General features: G+C 56.8%; 7 protein-coding genes across 7 annotated transcripts; 2 read left to right on the forward strand and 5 right to left on the reverse strand.

The window, feature by feature from the left end:
• Nucleotides 1-1,130: 1,130 nt before the first annotated feature.
• On the reverse strand, nt 1,131-1,961 carry AFUA_7G06080 (class I SAM-dependent methyltransferase; the record flags this gene model as incomplete). Its single annotated transcript, XM_743809.1, has 1 exon — nt 1,131-1,961. One exon carries the CDS (start codon nt 1,959-1,961, stop codon nt 1,131-1,133), a length of 831 nt encoding a protein of 276 aa, XP_748902.1.
• Nucleotides 1,962-2,222: 261 nt separating this feature from the next.
• On the reverse strand, nt 2,223-3,608 carry pox1 (putative fatty-acyl coenzyme A oxidase (Pox1); the record flags this gene model as incomplete). Its single annotated transcript, XM_743808.1, has 2 exons — nt 2,223-2,897; nt 2,949-3,608. The coding sequence occupies 2 exons, from the start codon at nt 3,606-3,608 to the stop codon at nt 2,223-2,225; spliced, it is 1,335 nt and encodes a 444-aa protein (XP_748901.1).
• A 65-nt stretch (nt 3,609-3,673) lies between these two features.
• On the reverse strand, nt 3,674-4,473 carry AFUA_7G06100 (acyl-CoA dehydrogenasea family protein; the record flags this gene model as incomplete). The annotated part of the gene is made up of 2 exons (XM_743807.1): nt 3,674-4,051; nt 4,108-4,473. 2 exons carry the CDS (start codon nt 4,471-4,473, stop codon nt 3,674-3,676), a joined length of 744 nt encoding a protein of 247 aa, XP_748900.1.
• A 719-nt stretch (nt 4,474-5,192) lies between these two features.
• On the forward strand, nt 5,193-7,769 carry AFUA_7G06110 (glycoside hydrolase family 43 protein; the record flags this gene model as incomplete). Its single annotated transcript, XM_743806.2, has 4 exons — nt 5,193-6,417; nt 6,477-6,933; nt 7,005-7,175; nt 7,225-7,769. Exons 1-4 carry the CDS (start codon nt 6,019-6,021, stop codon nt 7,767-7,769), a joined length of 1,572 nt encoding a protein of 523 aa, XP_748899.1. The 5' UTR covers nt 5,193-6,018.
• A 352-nt stretch (nt 7,770-8,121) lies between these two features.
• On the reverse strand, nt 8,122-9,989 carry AFUA_7G06120 (putative transmembrane transporter; the record flags this gene model as incomplete). Its single annotated transcript, XM_743805.3, has 2 exons — nt 9,358-9,989; nt 8,122-9,260 (listed from the first exon to the last, which is right to left on the reverse strand). Exons 1-2 carry the CDS (start codon nt 9,704-9,706, stop codon nt 8,122-8,124), a joined length of 1,488 nt encoding a protein of 495 aa, XP_748898.2. The 5' UTR covers nt 9,707-9,989.
• Nucleotides 9,990-10,065: 76 nt separating this feature from the next.
• On the forward strand, nt 10,066-12,055 carry AFUA_7G06130 (putative plasma membrane protein Pth11-like). The gene is made up of 5 exons (XM_743804.3): nt 10,066-10,843; nt 10,895-10,931; nt 10,984-11,051; nt 11,103-11,482; nt 11,549-12,055. The coding sequence occupies exons 1-5, from the start codon at nt 10,673-10,675 to the stop codon at nt 11,979-11,981; spliced, it is 1,089 nt and encodes a 362-aa protein (XP_748897.2). The 5' UTR covers nt 10,066-10,672; the 3' UTR covers nt 11,982-12,055.
• A 117-nt stretch (nt 12,056-12,172) lies between these two features.
• Nucleotides 12,173-15,009, reverse strand: exg13 (beta-glucosidase). Its single transcript, XM_743803.2, has 3 exons — nt 14,402-15,009; nt 13,634-14,350; nt 12,173-13,538 (listed from the first exon to the last, which is right to left on the reverse strand). The coding sequence occupies exons 1-3, from the start codon at nt 14,921-14,923 to the stop codon at nt 12,558-12,560; spliced, it is 2,220 nt and encodes a 739-aa protein (XP_748896.1). The 5' UTR covers nt 14,924-15,009; the 3' UTR covers nt 12,173-12,557.
• Nucleotides 15,010-15,720: the final 711 nt, after the last annotated feature.

A 15,720-nucleotide genomic window follows, 5' to 3' on the forward strand; every position in this document is an offset into this window, starting at 1 on the left:
CTGGTCGGATGGTTTGGTCACTGGATATGTGACAGGCCAGGCGGCCAAAGCCATCGGACCCGAGTTCACCAGGCGGTTGCCCCGGCTGGAAGGCTCCCACATGTGGCTCCTAACAGCAACAGCTTCAATAACAGGGTGCCGATGTCGACTGATTTCATACATACATACAACTTCCGACCCTAGCCTAGCTACCCACCGCCCTATACAACCTCCTCCAGCCGAAGGCCGTTGCAAGCTCGTTCAGATTAGACCACCTCGAACACAGAGACGCATACTGGGTCCTCCCAGTGATCATGCGAGTGATAGGATGCAATTCGCTGTTGGCATCGGATGGCAGTACGGATCTCCAAAGCCTCCTATCTAGTACGTGTCCATTAGGGACTTTGTCCTTGTTCTGCATTCCTTTGCCCTGCATGTTCCCGCCCAAAGCTACGTTGAGACATGGGAGACCCAATAGACGCGATGACAACAGGAGGGCGTTGACCGTGACGATGTTCCGCCAATGGCACGTCTGTTTCTAACTGCCTCCTCGTTGTATAACCGAACGTTTGATCTGCGCGGCTACCTGGCCATCCTCTAGTCGGGCCTTCTCGGCGCATTTACAGGGTACATTGGCGAACGAGGGCTCTGTTGCGTTCAGCCTGGGGTAAACGCCTATATCTCAGACAGAAGATGGCAGGTGGTCAGGGGTGACTGGACTCAGTCAGCTCTTTGAAGGTGTCCTATGCCAATTAGCGAACACATCTCCCGGTACTATCGCGGGCTCGAAGCTACGCTGGAGGGAAAGGATCATCATGTTCATGTCGTTCCGGCTTAACGACGCGGAAACCCGATACACCAACCTGGAACGTGACGCCTCGCTGCCGTCCGGTCCTTAGCCGAGATTCGATGGAAGGCTCTAGGCAGCCCTCATCTAGTGATGGTGACTGCGAAGGGTGTCACGCATGTTCCAGTGCTCATCTGTTGCCGTAGTACGCTTCGTTCTATCGAATCTATTTATCGAATCTATCAATGCGCCACGTCCAGTCTTATGTGTCTGGTTAGAAGGAAAGCAACTCGAACCACCTTGACCTAATTACCGTAGTCATCTATGATATAATGTCTCTTGCAGGAGCAAACGAAGGTATTATCTACCACCTCCCCCCCTTAACGCAAAGCACCTCCCCCGACAAGACCGAAAACCACGCATCCTCCTGCGCACCCCACTCCCTCCAGGCCGTCGCAATCCCCTCCAACTCTACGGCCTCAACACCCGCATTCTCCCTCGCCGTCCTCCCAAACTCCGACGCCACGGTCCTCTCGGCCCAGAGCCCACTCCACCACTCCACTTCCTCGGGCGTACTATAACACCAATTACTCGAACTGCACTTGATCTGCTCGCGCGCAAACCCGGCCTGCTTCGCCCAGACATGCACCATCCGCCCCGCATTCGGCTCCCCGCCGTTCGCCCTACACACCTTCAGGTACGTCTCCCGCCAGACATCCAGCCCGGGGGAAGCCGGGTACCACACGAACCCCGCATAATCCGATTCCCTCGCTGCAACCAGGCCGCCTTCTTTCGTGACCCGGCGCATTTCCGCTAGGATATGTACTGGGTCGCGCACGTGCTGCAGGACCTGGTGGCAGAGGACCAGGTCGAAGGTTCCCTCCTCGAAGGGGAGGGCGTTGGCGTCCGCGGAGAGGAAGGTGACGTTGGTGAGGGCCTGGTCGGCAGCGAGGGCGCGGGCTTGCTCGAGGACGGAGGGGGAGAGTTCCACACCGGTGATGTGGCCCTGTGGGATCAGCCGGGCGAGATCGACGGTGATGGTGCCGGGGCCGCAGCCGACGTCGAGGATGTGCATGTCTGGGCGCAGGTGGGGGAGGAGGTAGGCGGCCGAGTTGGCGGCTGTGCGCCAGGTGTGGGAGCGGAGGACGGAGGGGTGGTGGCCGTGAGTGTAGGTTGCGGATTCTTTTTTCTCCATTTTGGGTTCCTTTTTCTATTTTCTTTTTCAATTGACGATGTGAATAGATGTGAAAAAATGTTGTCTCGATGGGATGGATATGATATGGTGTGCGGTTGGTTGATTTTATATGCGGGGGATGTAGTCGTCCAAGGGCTCCGACATCGGACGGGTCGTATACAAATGTACTTCACATACGTCAAGCCTGAGGACTGAGGACCGAGTCATTTCTATTCTCTGGGGCCCTGTCTATCATATACAGCGAATATATACAGAATGAAATCAAAGCTTGGCCTTGGGTGCGTTCTTCAGCACCGCCTCGTTCCACGGATACGGATCAAAGACCAGATCATTCACCGGGTTCTGGCTGGCCCGGTTGAACAGATCGGGGTATACATCACCGTCGTAACGGCCCAGACTGCTGTCCAGCTGCCAATCCGGGATCTTCCAGGCATCCACCAGGCGGACGGCGTGAGGTCGGATCTCGTCCAGCAGCTTCATCACCGCGTTGGTCCGGGTGAGAGTAATCTGCCGGACGGTGACGGCGCCCGACGAGAAGAACTCGGCCGCCTCGCGCTCCAGCGTGTGTAGAGCGTACAGGCGGAACAGGTCGTGCATGATCTTGGTCGTCTCCGGGCCGAGCTTGGCGGCCAGATCCGGCGACGACACCGCCTCGTAAAAGTTCTTGACCACCAGGTACTGCGAGTGAGCCGTGGACAGACGCCAAAAGTCGACCAGCAGGCTGTTCCATGACCGCTTCTCGAGATCTCGGTGTTTGAGAGCCTCGAAGGTGAGGTGGGCTGTGCGCCAGGCGAACGCGGCCACAATATCGCTGTCCACCTCGAGAATGTCGAACGAGGCACCCTTGTCGCGACGCGCAAGGTATGCCTGGAGGATCTGGCTGGTGTCGTTGCCGGTTCCCTTGCCGGCAAGCACTGCACGAGCGGATTTGAGGAGCTAATCCAGCATTAGCATCGATGACAGTCCACGCAGGTCACAAGAACTTACATAGCGGGCAACCTGCTGGGTGAGCATGTAGTTGTCGCCCTCCCAGGTCAGGGTAGGAAGATAGTCGGAATAATAGGGTCCGATCCCGCTGTAGCTGCTGTATCCGTGACCACCACAGGCGCGACGACAGATCTCCAGCCCCTCTCCGGCGGTGGTACTGGCCAGTGCCTTTAGACCACAAGAAGTGGCGTGCAGATCGGCCAGCAGATCCGACCCGGCACGGAGGGCCTCGGGAGCCGCCCCGCGCTTGTCCTGTTCGGCCTCGGCGGCGGCGCGCTTGTTCTGATTCTCTTGGTACAGACGCATCATGCCCCGGCCGGTAAAGTGCAGGGCATACATGGCCGCCAACAGAGGCAGCAGACGAATCTGCACCATCTTGTAGTTGAGCACCTGAGTCTCGCCCGCGTCCGCCTTGGCGTCGCGGTCCTGGAACTGTCGGCGGACCGCGCAGTAGCGAGTGGCGATGGTGACACCGCGGGCCAGCACGGAACCAGCCTGCAAAACGATGTTGGAGCGCACCCAGGTCATGGTTCCAAATACTAGGGATGGCGACGCGGGGCGCACGTACTTGTTCGTCTCCTTGTCTACGCGGGAGAAGCGGGCAAGCATATTGATGTGAGGGATCTTGACGTTATTAAAGAGGAGGAAACCATTGTCCATGGTGCTTCAAAAAGTCAGGAGAGACCAAATGACCGGGGAAGGAAGGGGGGGGGGATGGGGATTTCTCACTTGTAACCAAACTTGGGTCCAATGTCCCCCACGTAGATATTCTCCAATGGCTGATGCGTCTCGAGGTCGCGAATCTGAACGATGAAAGGGTGAGGCCCGTAGTTCTTGCCAGCAATGAACAACTGCGCCATCACCACCGCATGGTTGGCGGTGCGTCCGAGGGATCCGATCCACCACTTGGAGGCTGTAAGGGAAGGCGAGTGGATGGTGAAGGTCTTGTCCTCGGGGTTCCATGTCGCGGTGGTCTCCAGACCGCGCACGTTCGATCCGTGGCCCAACTCTGTTTGTGCGTAGCAACCGATGATCTGATACTTTTCGGCGGGTTCAAGGAAGAGCTTCTTCTGTTCCGGGGTACATTGTTCGCGGAGAGTCACCTGGAACACCACACCATCAGCCTCAGTCCAGCCGTATCGCGCAGAGGCTAACGTACCAAGAACATGCTCGCATGGAGACCATACGGAGTAGGCTCTCCAATCATCTCACTGGCAAAGTGGAAATCCTCGGTCGACCAGTTGTATTTCTCCTTCAACTGCTGCAGTCGCTTACCCTTGGCCAATGCCCGCTGGATCCGCTCAGAACGACCCTGGGAGTGCATCTGGGACTTGTCGAAGACCTTCTCGGACGAGAGAAGCTCAACAAAGCGCTGCTGCTTCTCCAGGAAGGCTTTCGTATGTAGGAACTCTGCAAGCTTGTCGACTTCAACATTGGACTGGGCACGCTCCTGCTTGAGCAGGTCGGTGCCCTGCGGGCTCGCAGGCGTCAGCGCCTTGACCCATTCGGGAGGAGGAGAAGGCATTGCGAAGATGGGAGGTACAGAATAATCTGGGGGAGGTAAGTAGGAGATTAAGCAAATGAGGCAGCGGATGAACGAATGGACAATGACCCTTATAACTGCCTTTCTTTTCTCCACGGGGAAGTGGATGACGGGGGAGTGAATCACCTCGGCCTGTGGACGGCGTTTCCCGAATGGGCAGCTACCTCGGCTCAGGCAGCGTGGTGGCCTGAATGCCTGATTTCAGTCGGGCCAGAATGGACGGGGCGTTCCGACCGAATACCGTGACCTTTGAAGGGGCGATAATGGGGAGATAATAAGTTCGTTTCGGTCAAGAAGAAAAGCCATCGGAGCTGAAAGCCATCTACGCGCCGAAAACAGATCTAATGACCAGGATGGGCAAGATCAGCCATGCGCCGGTATGCAGGGATTTCCTAGCCTCATCGGCAATGCCGAGGAGCCTCTGAGATTCATCGATTATCGTGATCGGTGAGCAGATGAACATCCAAAATGCGATGATGAGACGAGACTAGACGAGCCGAAGATGCTTCATTCTTGTTTATCATCATCATTGTCATCATCCTTGATCTTCCGTGTTGTGTTGTGGTGCCAGTTCCCAGTTGGCTCCTGGCGGAACGTGTCTTCCGAGGAAACTTGTGCCGGATCTTTCAGGCAACAAGAGGCTTGGCATTGTGCCGCTTGTATCTAATTCTCTTCCTTCATCCATCATCCATCATCCATTCTCCTGGTATCGGATCATCTCATCCTCATTTTAACTGTCCAAGATATTCTAGGAGCACGTGTCAGTAGTCAGATTCACATGGTCTCTAGTCAACTGCTGTCCATTTGGTCCAGAGAACCTGATTGTTTTCGTGCCATCGCGATCCATCCGGGGAATCCACAATCACATGCCACGAAACCATCCTGCAACAGGAATCACTGGAGTCGACGACGTCCCCTTTTCACTCGTCTTGAATCCCTCGACATACTTATATTTATACAGCTAAGACCATAAGATAGAGGGAGACTCTCCTGTCTCGCGACTATTGACAGCACCCTGTTCTCTACCATGTATCGAGGATGCTCCGTGGTTCACCTAGGCCCAGTCTCCACGGCCCATTATGTTCAGGAATTATGCTGGGCCTCTCATATTGTGGACTCTTCCAATTCCCCAGGGAACTTGCTCTCGGTCCCTCGATTGTAGCTCCATGCGCTACCAGGGTCATGCACACACCAGCCTGATCATGAGTTAAGTGAAGCCTCAATTCTGAGGACGCAACTCTCCTTGCCCTATCAGATCACCAGGGAGTACCCAGCATAATATACCACCTTTCTGCAATCTGCATCGGCGGCTAAATCAACTTGGATATGGGTAAATGCATTTAGCCCCGATCCGACAGACAATTCCTCACGGACTGATTCTGCCCTTGATTTCTCCACCAATCACCAGAAAGCATCAAGTTATCAACCTCCGCTATATAACAATCCCCCGCAATACCATACCTAAGATATCTACCATCACCGGCAGCTCGATGAACGATTATTCAGAGCAGCCACTAGTAGTGTAGAATGTACAACAATCCCATCATCCCCGGGTTCAACCCGGATCCCTCCATCATCCGCGTCAATCATGACTACTTCCTCGTCACCTCATCCTTCGAGTACTTCCCCGGTGCCCCAATCTACCATAGCACGGATCTAATCCGCTGGTCCTTGATCGGACATGCCTTGACAAGACCCAGCCAGCTGCAGATCCACACTCCCGAGCCAGGAGGCGGCATCTGGGCCACAACCCTGCGCTACCACAAGGGGACCTTTTACATCATCGCCGCCAGTTTCGAGCGGTACCGTCCGCAAGAGGACGACCGTGTCTGGCCGCGGGGCTTCTACGTCAAGACAGAGAACATCTGGGACTCGGACCCATGGTCTGATCCCGTGTATTTCGATCAGGTCGGGTTCGACCAGGATGTAAGCCCAGCCCTGGAATCTAGCCTTTGAACATCGCGAGACTAAAACTGAGAGACCAGCTCTTCTGGGACGACGACGGAACGGTGTACCTATCATCGACATACCGCAAGCTCGTCCGCACCCCCGGCGCCACCCTTAAGGACTTCGCAATCCACATCGCAACCGTTGACCTCGAGACGGGCAACTCCACCTCTGAGCCCAGGCTGATCCGCGAATCGGCCTCCGGTGTGGCGGAGGGCTCGCATATCTTCAAGCGGGGCAAGTACTACTATCTCTTCACGGCCGAGGGGGGCACCGAGAGCGGGCACTGCGAGTGGGTTTGTCGGAGCGAGGTCAGCCCGTTTGGACCGTGGGAGGTTGGGCCGTGTAATCCCCTCTGGAGGAATGGGGTGGACGACGAGGTGCAGAACACCGGGCATGCGGATCTGGTCGAGGATGCGGAGGGGAACTGGTGGGCAGTGTTTCTGGGGGTCCGACCGGTGTGGAAGGATGGAGAGTGGGAGGAGTCAGTCTTTGGTATGTGTGCATTCACCGTGGTGGCATCATCGATGAGGGTATGAGGGTCGCTGATGATATCTGACGGGCAGGTCGGGAGACATTCCTCGTTCCTATGGAGTGGAAGGATGATTGGCCGATCATAAATGGCGGGCGGAAGGTTACTCTCCAGTCTGGGCCGGGGCTTTACGAGTACGAGCCGCCCGTGGCGTGGAGGGATGACTTTTCCAGTCCCCAGCTACAACTGGGATGGTATAGAAAGAGTACGCGCTGCTGCATTCCGATCATGGTGACCTCCTGCTGACGAGACAGACACACCGGTGAAAACCGACTATTCACTTACGGAGCGGCCGAACCATCTGCGTCTACACGGCGGCCCATACAATCTCTCCTCACCAGCGTGCTCAACTCTTTTTCTAAGGAAGCAATCATTCCGTCACTGCACCTGGGAGACCCGACTATCGTTCCAACCCTCGTCCGTCCACGTCGAAGCCGGCACGGTAGTCTACTGGAACTACTTCACCAACAGCTCGATCGGCGTCCGACTCTCCCCCGACGGAAAGCGTATCGTACGCTTTCGCCCGGCGGAAGGCGAGGTCATTGACCGGGAGGTGGGCCCCACCTCCGATCTCATCTTCCTGATCGAATGCGGGGACAGGTACCGGTTCGGCTTCAAAGAGGTCAGCGAGGGAGTCGAAACTCCGGCGCAGTGGATTGGGGCGGTTGCGAATAGCGTCATGACTCGAGCGCCTCCTGTCGGGGCGCCGTTCACAGGCATGATGCTGGGATTGTACAGTTACGGCGAGTTGCAAAAGTGTCTGGCTCCCGCTGATTTTCATTACGCCGAGTTTCGGTGATTCTGTACATTAGATCCGCAGATCTTTGGCTCTGCTCGTTGTCTGGGCATTTCACAGTCATAACCTCAGTGCGTGATAGCAAGGCTAGCCTACTGCTCGCTGATCCTGGACCAACAATACGATTCAGAAAGAAAGCAGAATAGCTTATCTATTTTCTACATGAACCTGGACTTTAAGATTGATCGACTGGAATTGAAGATACATCAAAGGCCACCTGCCAGGAGTCTTAGGCGATCAATAGACAACGTCCAGAAGATAGAGAGGGCCCCTAGTAATAGAGCTACTTGACTTGGATATACTGTCTTTCATCTTGAGAGGCTGGTCGCTATCCTCCATAGCCCAATGCTCTTATTCAAAGACAATAACGGAATCGCGGATCATCATCCCCCAGATTATCCAACACACTCGGATCCAAGTTCCAACGATAGTCTCGCTTGCCTTCATCCCGTTTCTTATTCTCCCGCATGACCCCCACAGCAAACACCGTGCTCATGATCCCACAGAGCAGCATCATGGCCAGCGATACACTGTATCCGACAATATACCTTGGCGCCGAATCGCGGTTGAAGACGTTACTCGCGATGATACCGCCGATATTGCCAAAGCCAATCTGAATCGCAAGCCCAATGGCCCGCTTATAGTGCCCGCCGAGGTTGTTCGCCATCCAGACGATCGCCACCGGCTGGACGATGTAGCAGCCCGCGGTGACGAAAAAGACCGCCATGTAGCGCACATGCACGTTCAGGCCGCCCAGCTCCGCGGGAGGACCCTGGCAGAGGAGGATGATATACCCGATGCTGGCGAAGAGGACGCCGAACATGATGAATCCGTAGCGGTGCCGCATGCGGTCTGTCAAGTACGAGGCGATCAGGGTGACGACGGTGGCGACGGCCCAGACGGGGATACTGTGGACCTGGCTGTCGATGCCGTCGTAGCCCAGCGAGTTGACGATCGACGGGATGAACAGCGCGGTTGCGTACCCCGACACCGTGATGCCGATGTAGATCAGGCTGCCGACGTAGATCTTCCAGTCGGACATGATGCGCCGCCATGCCGCGCCGTCCAGGCGGTCCATCCGCGCCCCGTCCTGGCCGCCGAGATCCCGGGCATTGCGTTCCTGGAGCAGCGCCTTCTCCTCGGCGGTGAGGAACCGCGCTTGTTCGGGCCAGTCGGCGATGAGGAGTTTGGCCGGCACCGCCGAGACAATTGACAGCAGGCCCTCGATGATGAAGATCCATCGCCACCCCGAGTAGCCGCCGAGCCCGTGCATATGGTAGAGAGCGTAGGCTAGGAGGCCGCCAAAGGCGCCGGCGACCAGACCGGCGACCCAGAGCAGCGAGAACCGCTTCTGGAAGTCGTGGCGGCGGTAGTACATGGACATCAGGTATGCGCAGCCGGGGACGAAGCCTCCCTCACAGAGGCCGAGGAAGAAGCGGCAGGCGACGAGACCGGCTTTGTTCTTCACCACGCCTTGGCACATGCATGTTATACCTGAAGTTTGTCAGCATGTCCGCTGTCAACGCTGTCAAGCAGCGCACCGGCAGAGAGAGAGAGAGAGGGAGAGAGAGAGAGAGAGAGAGGTGCTTACCCCAGCAAAAAGTCAAAGCACTGATCCAGGTCGACGGCGCAAACCGCTTGAGCACAATATTGCTCGGGATATCCGCGATGATATACGGGACGAAGAAGATCTGCATGGCAAGCGCCATATCCTTGCCGTCCATCTTCAACTCTTGGAGAATCCCCAGCACCGCCACATTGCCCAGGTTGATTCGATCGAGGAAGCCGAACACGAAGATGACCCAGAGCGGCACCATCAGATGCAGGTCGATCTTACGTAGAAGCGCCTTCTCGCGCTTCTCGTTGACCTCGATCTCGGGGGCCGCAGTCTCCAGGCTACTGCCTGTCTGGCTAACCTCATGATTAGGCTGTTTTTCCATCGCGGCCAAGCAACTTTGTCCTAGGATCGAGGAACTGATACGGATGCGTTTTGAGACGACTGGGGAGGAGAAAAAAGAGACCTCTTAAACGTCACCACATAGCGAGGCCAGCCACGGAACCTGTTACTAACAGGAATGTGGCAGAAAGGAGATACCCCCCTGCTCGAGGACTTTGAGATTATTTAATATCAATGTAACATGGCCACGGAAACTCCCATGAAGAGTCATGTCGACAACGGACATTTATCCCCTCACGGCACAGATCCCTGCACATGGGCACACCACGGCGCAACATCAGTCGAGCCGGGGCTAGATTCCCTGCTCGAGTCTCGCAACCGCAAGGATGATGCATGACTAGTGAGAGAACTAAATGTCTAGGCCGGTGGGGATAGCGGTTAGTGGTTTAGTGCTCCTCTCGGCTGCACGGGTGGCACCTATCGCCTAATTAAACAGTGAAACAAGTGGCCTTGTCCGCTCCCGAGCCACGAGGAAGATTGGACCATCGGATGGACAGTGCAGGCTAGTTGATTAAACCCGACATGGGTTGGCTCGAAGTCATTTCATTCCGGCCATACCAACCCGTTATGCAGCGAACTGCAACCTCAATCTAATCCTGCATGAAACGCTGCTACGACATGGGGCTTTTTCCTCTGCCCGTGTCGCCGGCTATGCTCATCCTGCCGAATAGGCGAGGGCATGAGAACAGGGCCGACCATTGCTGCGGTTAATTGGCTGTTGGCTGCTGCAGACTCATGGTTGGCCCGAAGAGCCAGTTGTTGATAATGGAAATATCCCGGTGTCGTCTTCGGGCTAACATGGGTCAATTCCAATCCTGACACAAAAGTACTGTTAGTGACATGATCCAATTGATCCCTGTCTCTCTGTTGGACGCTCTTCATTTATGTGCCGGTCTTCCTGCCCTCGGCCCCTGACGCAGAATGTGCGATATGTGTCCGTCTGCAGGCCATGCCTCTGTTTAGCGATTATGGGGATCACCCAGACAGCTCTGCGCGGCTGTCCTATCCATCGCTGGTCTTTGCCATTGTCACTCCTCTGGTGGTGATTGCAAGACTGCTTGGTCGCCGGTTCCTTTCCGGCCGCGTTGGCGCTGATGACTGGACGATTCTGGTCTCCTGTGTGCGTATCAGCAATGGCGGATGGTTGTCCACGTATATTGACTCGTCGTAGGCTTTTGCCGAAACGGTTTCGATCCAGATGATCATCGGTCAGTCCACGGACTCCAGGCCACTGATGCAGCACGGCTAATGAACGAGTAGTCTGCGGATGGGCGTTTGGCAAGCACCAGAATGAGATGCCCAAGGAACTGGTCCTCCGAACACTAAAGGTGAGTCCGTCCAACGCAGATCCCCTGGCGACTGGCAGCTCACAGCGACAGCTCTATTTCGTGGCCCAGATCCTCTACAAGGTCAACCTCGGCTTGACCAAGATCAGCATTCTCCTCTTGTACATCCGACTGTTTGTCCATCAATGGTTCCTGCGGACCTGCTGGGTGTGGATCGCCATCATCGTCTCCTTCACCATCGGCACCGTCTTCTCCAGCATCTTCCAGTGCACCCCGGTGCAATGGGCCTTCAACAAGTCCCTCCCAGACCGCGGCACCTGCATCAACATGACGGCCTTCTGGTACGCCAACGCCGCATTCAACATCCTCACCGACCTGGTCGTGATCGCGCTGCCCATCCCCGTCGTGCTGAAGCTGCAGCTCCCGCCCAAGTCCAAGATCGCCCTCTGCGGCATATTCGCCGTGGGTCTTTTGTGGGTTGCCTCCTTGGGTCCATGCATCTGATAACTGGTACTGGATACTGATGTTCTGACCGGCAGCACCTGCATCACCTCCGTCCTGCGCATCACCACCCTCAACGTCGCCACCAACCACCTCGACACCACCTGGAACAGCATCGGCTCGTCCATGTGGACCGTCATCGAATCCAACCTCGGCATCATCTGCGCCTGTCTCCCCGCCTTGCGCCGTCCGCTCTCCTTTTTCTTTCCTCGGCTCTTCAGCAGACTGCACAAGAGCTCTGCGGCACCCGCCTCGCATGGCAATCGCTCGCAGCCGGCGGACGCGACCCCCAGAAAAGTCGAGGGCTGGAGCGTGCTGGATGAGGGCGGAGCGGACGCGACTGTCTCGGCGGAGGGGCAAGAGAGGATGAACCCGGAGGCGTGCGTGATCAGGAAGACGACCCGGGTGGTGGTGCGATATGATGAGATGGATAGTGAGATTGAGATGGAGCAGTATGCTCATCGGCGTTGACCCTGTTTATATAGATGATTCCTGGTCCTAGGTAGACAGTACTAGGCATATCCATATAAACAGGTTTATGCTTCATCTATATAATCTGAGGTCCGTACTAAGGGCTATGACAAGAGTAAGCGCCTGTATACTTTGACGAAACAGGATGACACAGTTTGGTCGTGACAGGCCATATCTACTCTCGTCGACAGTGTTCATCGACTATTCATCGCATTGGGCTATGTCGCAAGGCGTATGCCTCGCTTGTGGGTATCAAATTATATCCCAATCGCTATCTATTTCTCTACAGTTAAGGCAGTGGTGAGTATTCGGGGACTCGGAGATCGGACCGTGTTTCCAGCTTCATGCATGATGTCTCTTTCTGCTGTGAGGTATGTCAGCTTCAAAGAGAGTACGGAGAATGCGGTTGTTAGACGCAACACAAGCAGCCATACATTAGCAAGGGAGTAGTCATGCCTACATGGTCTAAAGGGTCGGGAATGCACAGGTGAAGGCAAGTCTTATGATCAGCTCCAACAAGAATGATATCATGCCGCGCAATTATAGATCTTCCAAAAAAAACATGCTGATGCTACATCACCATCCGCGACGGACCCTGAAAGAGCCCTCCTCCCGGATATCCCTGCTTGAGCTCCCAACATACACCTTGAACGTTCCACTGGGCACCACCCACTTCTGCTGCTGCACGTCCCAGTAGCTCAGGTCCCGCCGGGTCAGCTTAAACGTCGCCCGCCCCGTCTGGCCAGGCTGGAGCATCAATTTCTGGAATCCACGCAGCTGCTTGGGCGGCGTTGCAGGCGCCGAGTCAGGAAGACCCAGGTACAGCTGCGCCACCTCGGCACCCGCCACGCGTCCATTATTTCTCACAGACACGGAGACCTGACCGACCACCTCGAACAGGTCGGCAGGACCGCCGGGGACAACCTGTCCGTTGGCCGCACCGGCGCTCGCGTCCATGTTCACCCAGAGGCCGCTGTACTTGAAGGTGGTGTAGGACAGGCCATAGCCGAACTCGTACCGCGGAGCAATCCCCTTGGCATCGAAATGGCGGTAGTCGACGTACAGGCCCTCGGGGAAGTCGTCCGTCTCGGCGTTGATCCAGCTGGCGCCGTAGTCGGCCGCCTGCTTGGCAATCGTGTAGGGCAGCTTCCCGCTGGGGGTCGTGTCGCCGTAGATCACGTCCACGAGGGCGTTGCCGCTTTCCTGGCCGGGAAGGCCGGCCCAGACAATCGCCTTGACGCTGGGCTGGGCCAGGATGGTTTCAAGGATGATGGGGCCGACGCTGTGGATGACGACGATGACGTTCTTGCTGGCGGCGGCGACGGCCTTGACTAGCTCGTTGCCGTTGTGCCAGGGGTCCAGGTTGTTGCGGTCTCCCAGGTTGCCCTCGACGGTGATGTAGCCTTCGCCCGAGTCGGAGTTGATGAAGACGATGGCTGTTTCGGCGGCCGCGGCGGCGGACGCTCCGGCGGTGGGATCGTCGGTGGCGCTGGGGACGATCTTGGTGCCGTCGGCTGCAGCCCGCTTCTGAATCGCGTCCAGGGGTCCGACGAGATACTGTCCTTCTTAGTATGTTGCATGTTGTGAGAGAGAGAGAGAGAGAGAGAGAGAGTGTGTGTGTGTGTGTGTGGAGAGGGCAGGGGGTAACTTACAGGAAACTCGGCGGTTCCACTTCCCCAGCCCATTGCGAGCGTGCCGTTGTTGCAGCCGCGGTCAGAGCAGGCGTTGGGTCCAGCAGGGTTGACGATGGCGTCCGAGCCGACGATCGCCAGGCTCTTGGGCTTGCGCAGGGGTAGGGTGCCGTGGCCGTTCTTGAGCAGAACGATGGAGTCGCGCGCGACGGCTCGGGCGACGGTGCCGTGGTCGGCTGTCACGTCGACGTTGGCCTTGCCCCCGTTCCATGAACTGAAGGCCACGGGAGGATACCCCTGGTCCTGGCCGACCAGGTACCACGCGGCCAGAATGCGAGTCACCATGTCGTCGAGGCGAGATTGCGGGACAGACCCGTCAGCGACGGCGGCCTCCAGATTCGATCCCCAGAAGATACTGCCGGGGGGATTGCTGAAGTCACTGCCCGGCATGGTCATGTCCAATCCGGACACCGCGCTGTTGACGGTGCTGTGCTGCGCGTTCCAGTCGCTCATGATGTACCCGGGGAAGCCGAGCTCCTCCTTCATGAGCTTGTTGTTGAGCGCATCGCTCTCGCACGCCCAGGTGCCGTTGACCTTGTTGTACGAGCACATCACCGACGCGACGCCCGCCTTGACGGCGTCCATGAACGGCCACACGTACAGCTCGTGTGCCGCACGGTCGCCGATATTCGAGCTGATCGTGTCGCGGTAGTGCTCCTGCTCATTTCCCAGCCAGTGCTACTTCAACTGTCAGCACGAGGCTTCTTTGTGTTGGCGAGGAGAACATACCTTGGCACACGCCTGCACTCCCGAGTCCTGCATTCCTCGGATGGTCTTCTCCATGGCTACACCACTCAGGTACGGATCCACTGAGAATCCCTCCCAATTCCTGCCCCCATTCGGGTTCTTCCCCAAAGGTCCAGCGACGGGACCAAGCTGCACATGAATACCAAGTCCCTTCGCCTCAGCGCCCATTGCTGCTCCCCGCGCATACAGCAGCTGGGTATCCCAGGTCGCACCGGCATTGATACCCGCCGGGAAGGCAGTGACGGGGTTTGCGAAGCGGATACCCAGCGGCGAGTCCTGCAAACACAGGGAAGGGTAGTCGATCGACTCGGGCTTGTATGTGTTGCCCACACAGGGGCCGCCCATCCATTTGACTCCGGTCACCAACCCCACCTTTTCGGTCTGATTGAGCTTCTGCAGGGCATCTTTGGCGCGAGAGTAGGCCTGATCCCAGTTGCTGCCACCAGAACCGTAGGCATGGACGGTCACGGCGGCCGCCAGGAGAGAAAGGAACAGGGTCTGCATGTCGGCGGTCGTCGTCGATGCTGATCACTGGAAAACAATATCGATCAAAGGAGACATCCGTCGCTATTTATCCTGCGTCGAGTACTTGAGCTCATAGTGAGAGCGGAGGGAATCGACAGGGGCGTGAGGCCCCCTTGCTTCCCCGCATGGGCCATGCGTCTGTTATTGGATCAATAGCGCGCGGCCACAGTGGACGGATCGGAGTAAAAGAAGGTATGGACGCCAGCGGTGGTCTAGATTGACCAGCTAGAATCCATCTCAGTGGCTTTGTCGTTTGTAGAGTCATCGCATGGCTATGGAAAGATACATCCCGACATCACGCCGGTCTCGTGGCACTGTGACATCGCGGGTGCTCCGCAACTTTACAGAGGGCATTAATACTGCACGGGCCATGTTGATTGGACGAGTCGAAGGCACGGCCTCCCTGGAGACGGCTAGTCTTCTTGTCCTTCGTTCCTCGCAAAGAATGGTCGCATTGTGACTGTGTTGTGAAAGCTGGGCATTGCGGGGGGGGGGGGGGGGGAAAGCCGGGGACAAATCAAAGCCAGATCTGCGTGTTTGCTGAATCTCGGCCGGGCGTCTGATTGAGGGATTAGGGTCCTCCTTACCACAGCCAGAGTACTGTGGCGTGCAAACAACGGATCAGGGATCAGCGTGCACGGGATGGCCGACACTACCCACCGATGGAGGACATACCTCGCAGAGCTGTGGGTGCGGATTCCTTCGATGTCCCTGCTGGTGAAGGGCTCTGTCTCCTCGGCATTTACGACTGCTGAAAAGATCCGGAGAAGACCCCA

The sequence above is a fragment of the Aspergillus fumigatus genome, chromosome 7 (genome assembly GCF_000002655.1).
Source record: "Aspergillus fumigatus Af293 chromosome 7, whole genome shotgun sequence".
Lineage (NCBI taxonomy): Eukaryota > Fungi > Ascomycota > Eurotiomycetes > Eurotiales > Aspergillaceae > Aspergillus > Aspergillus fumigatus.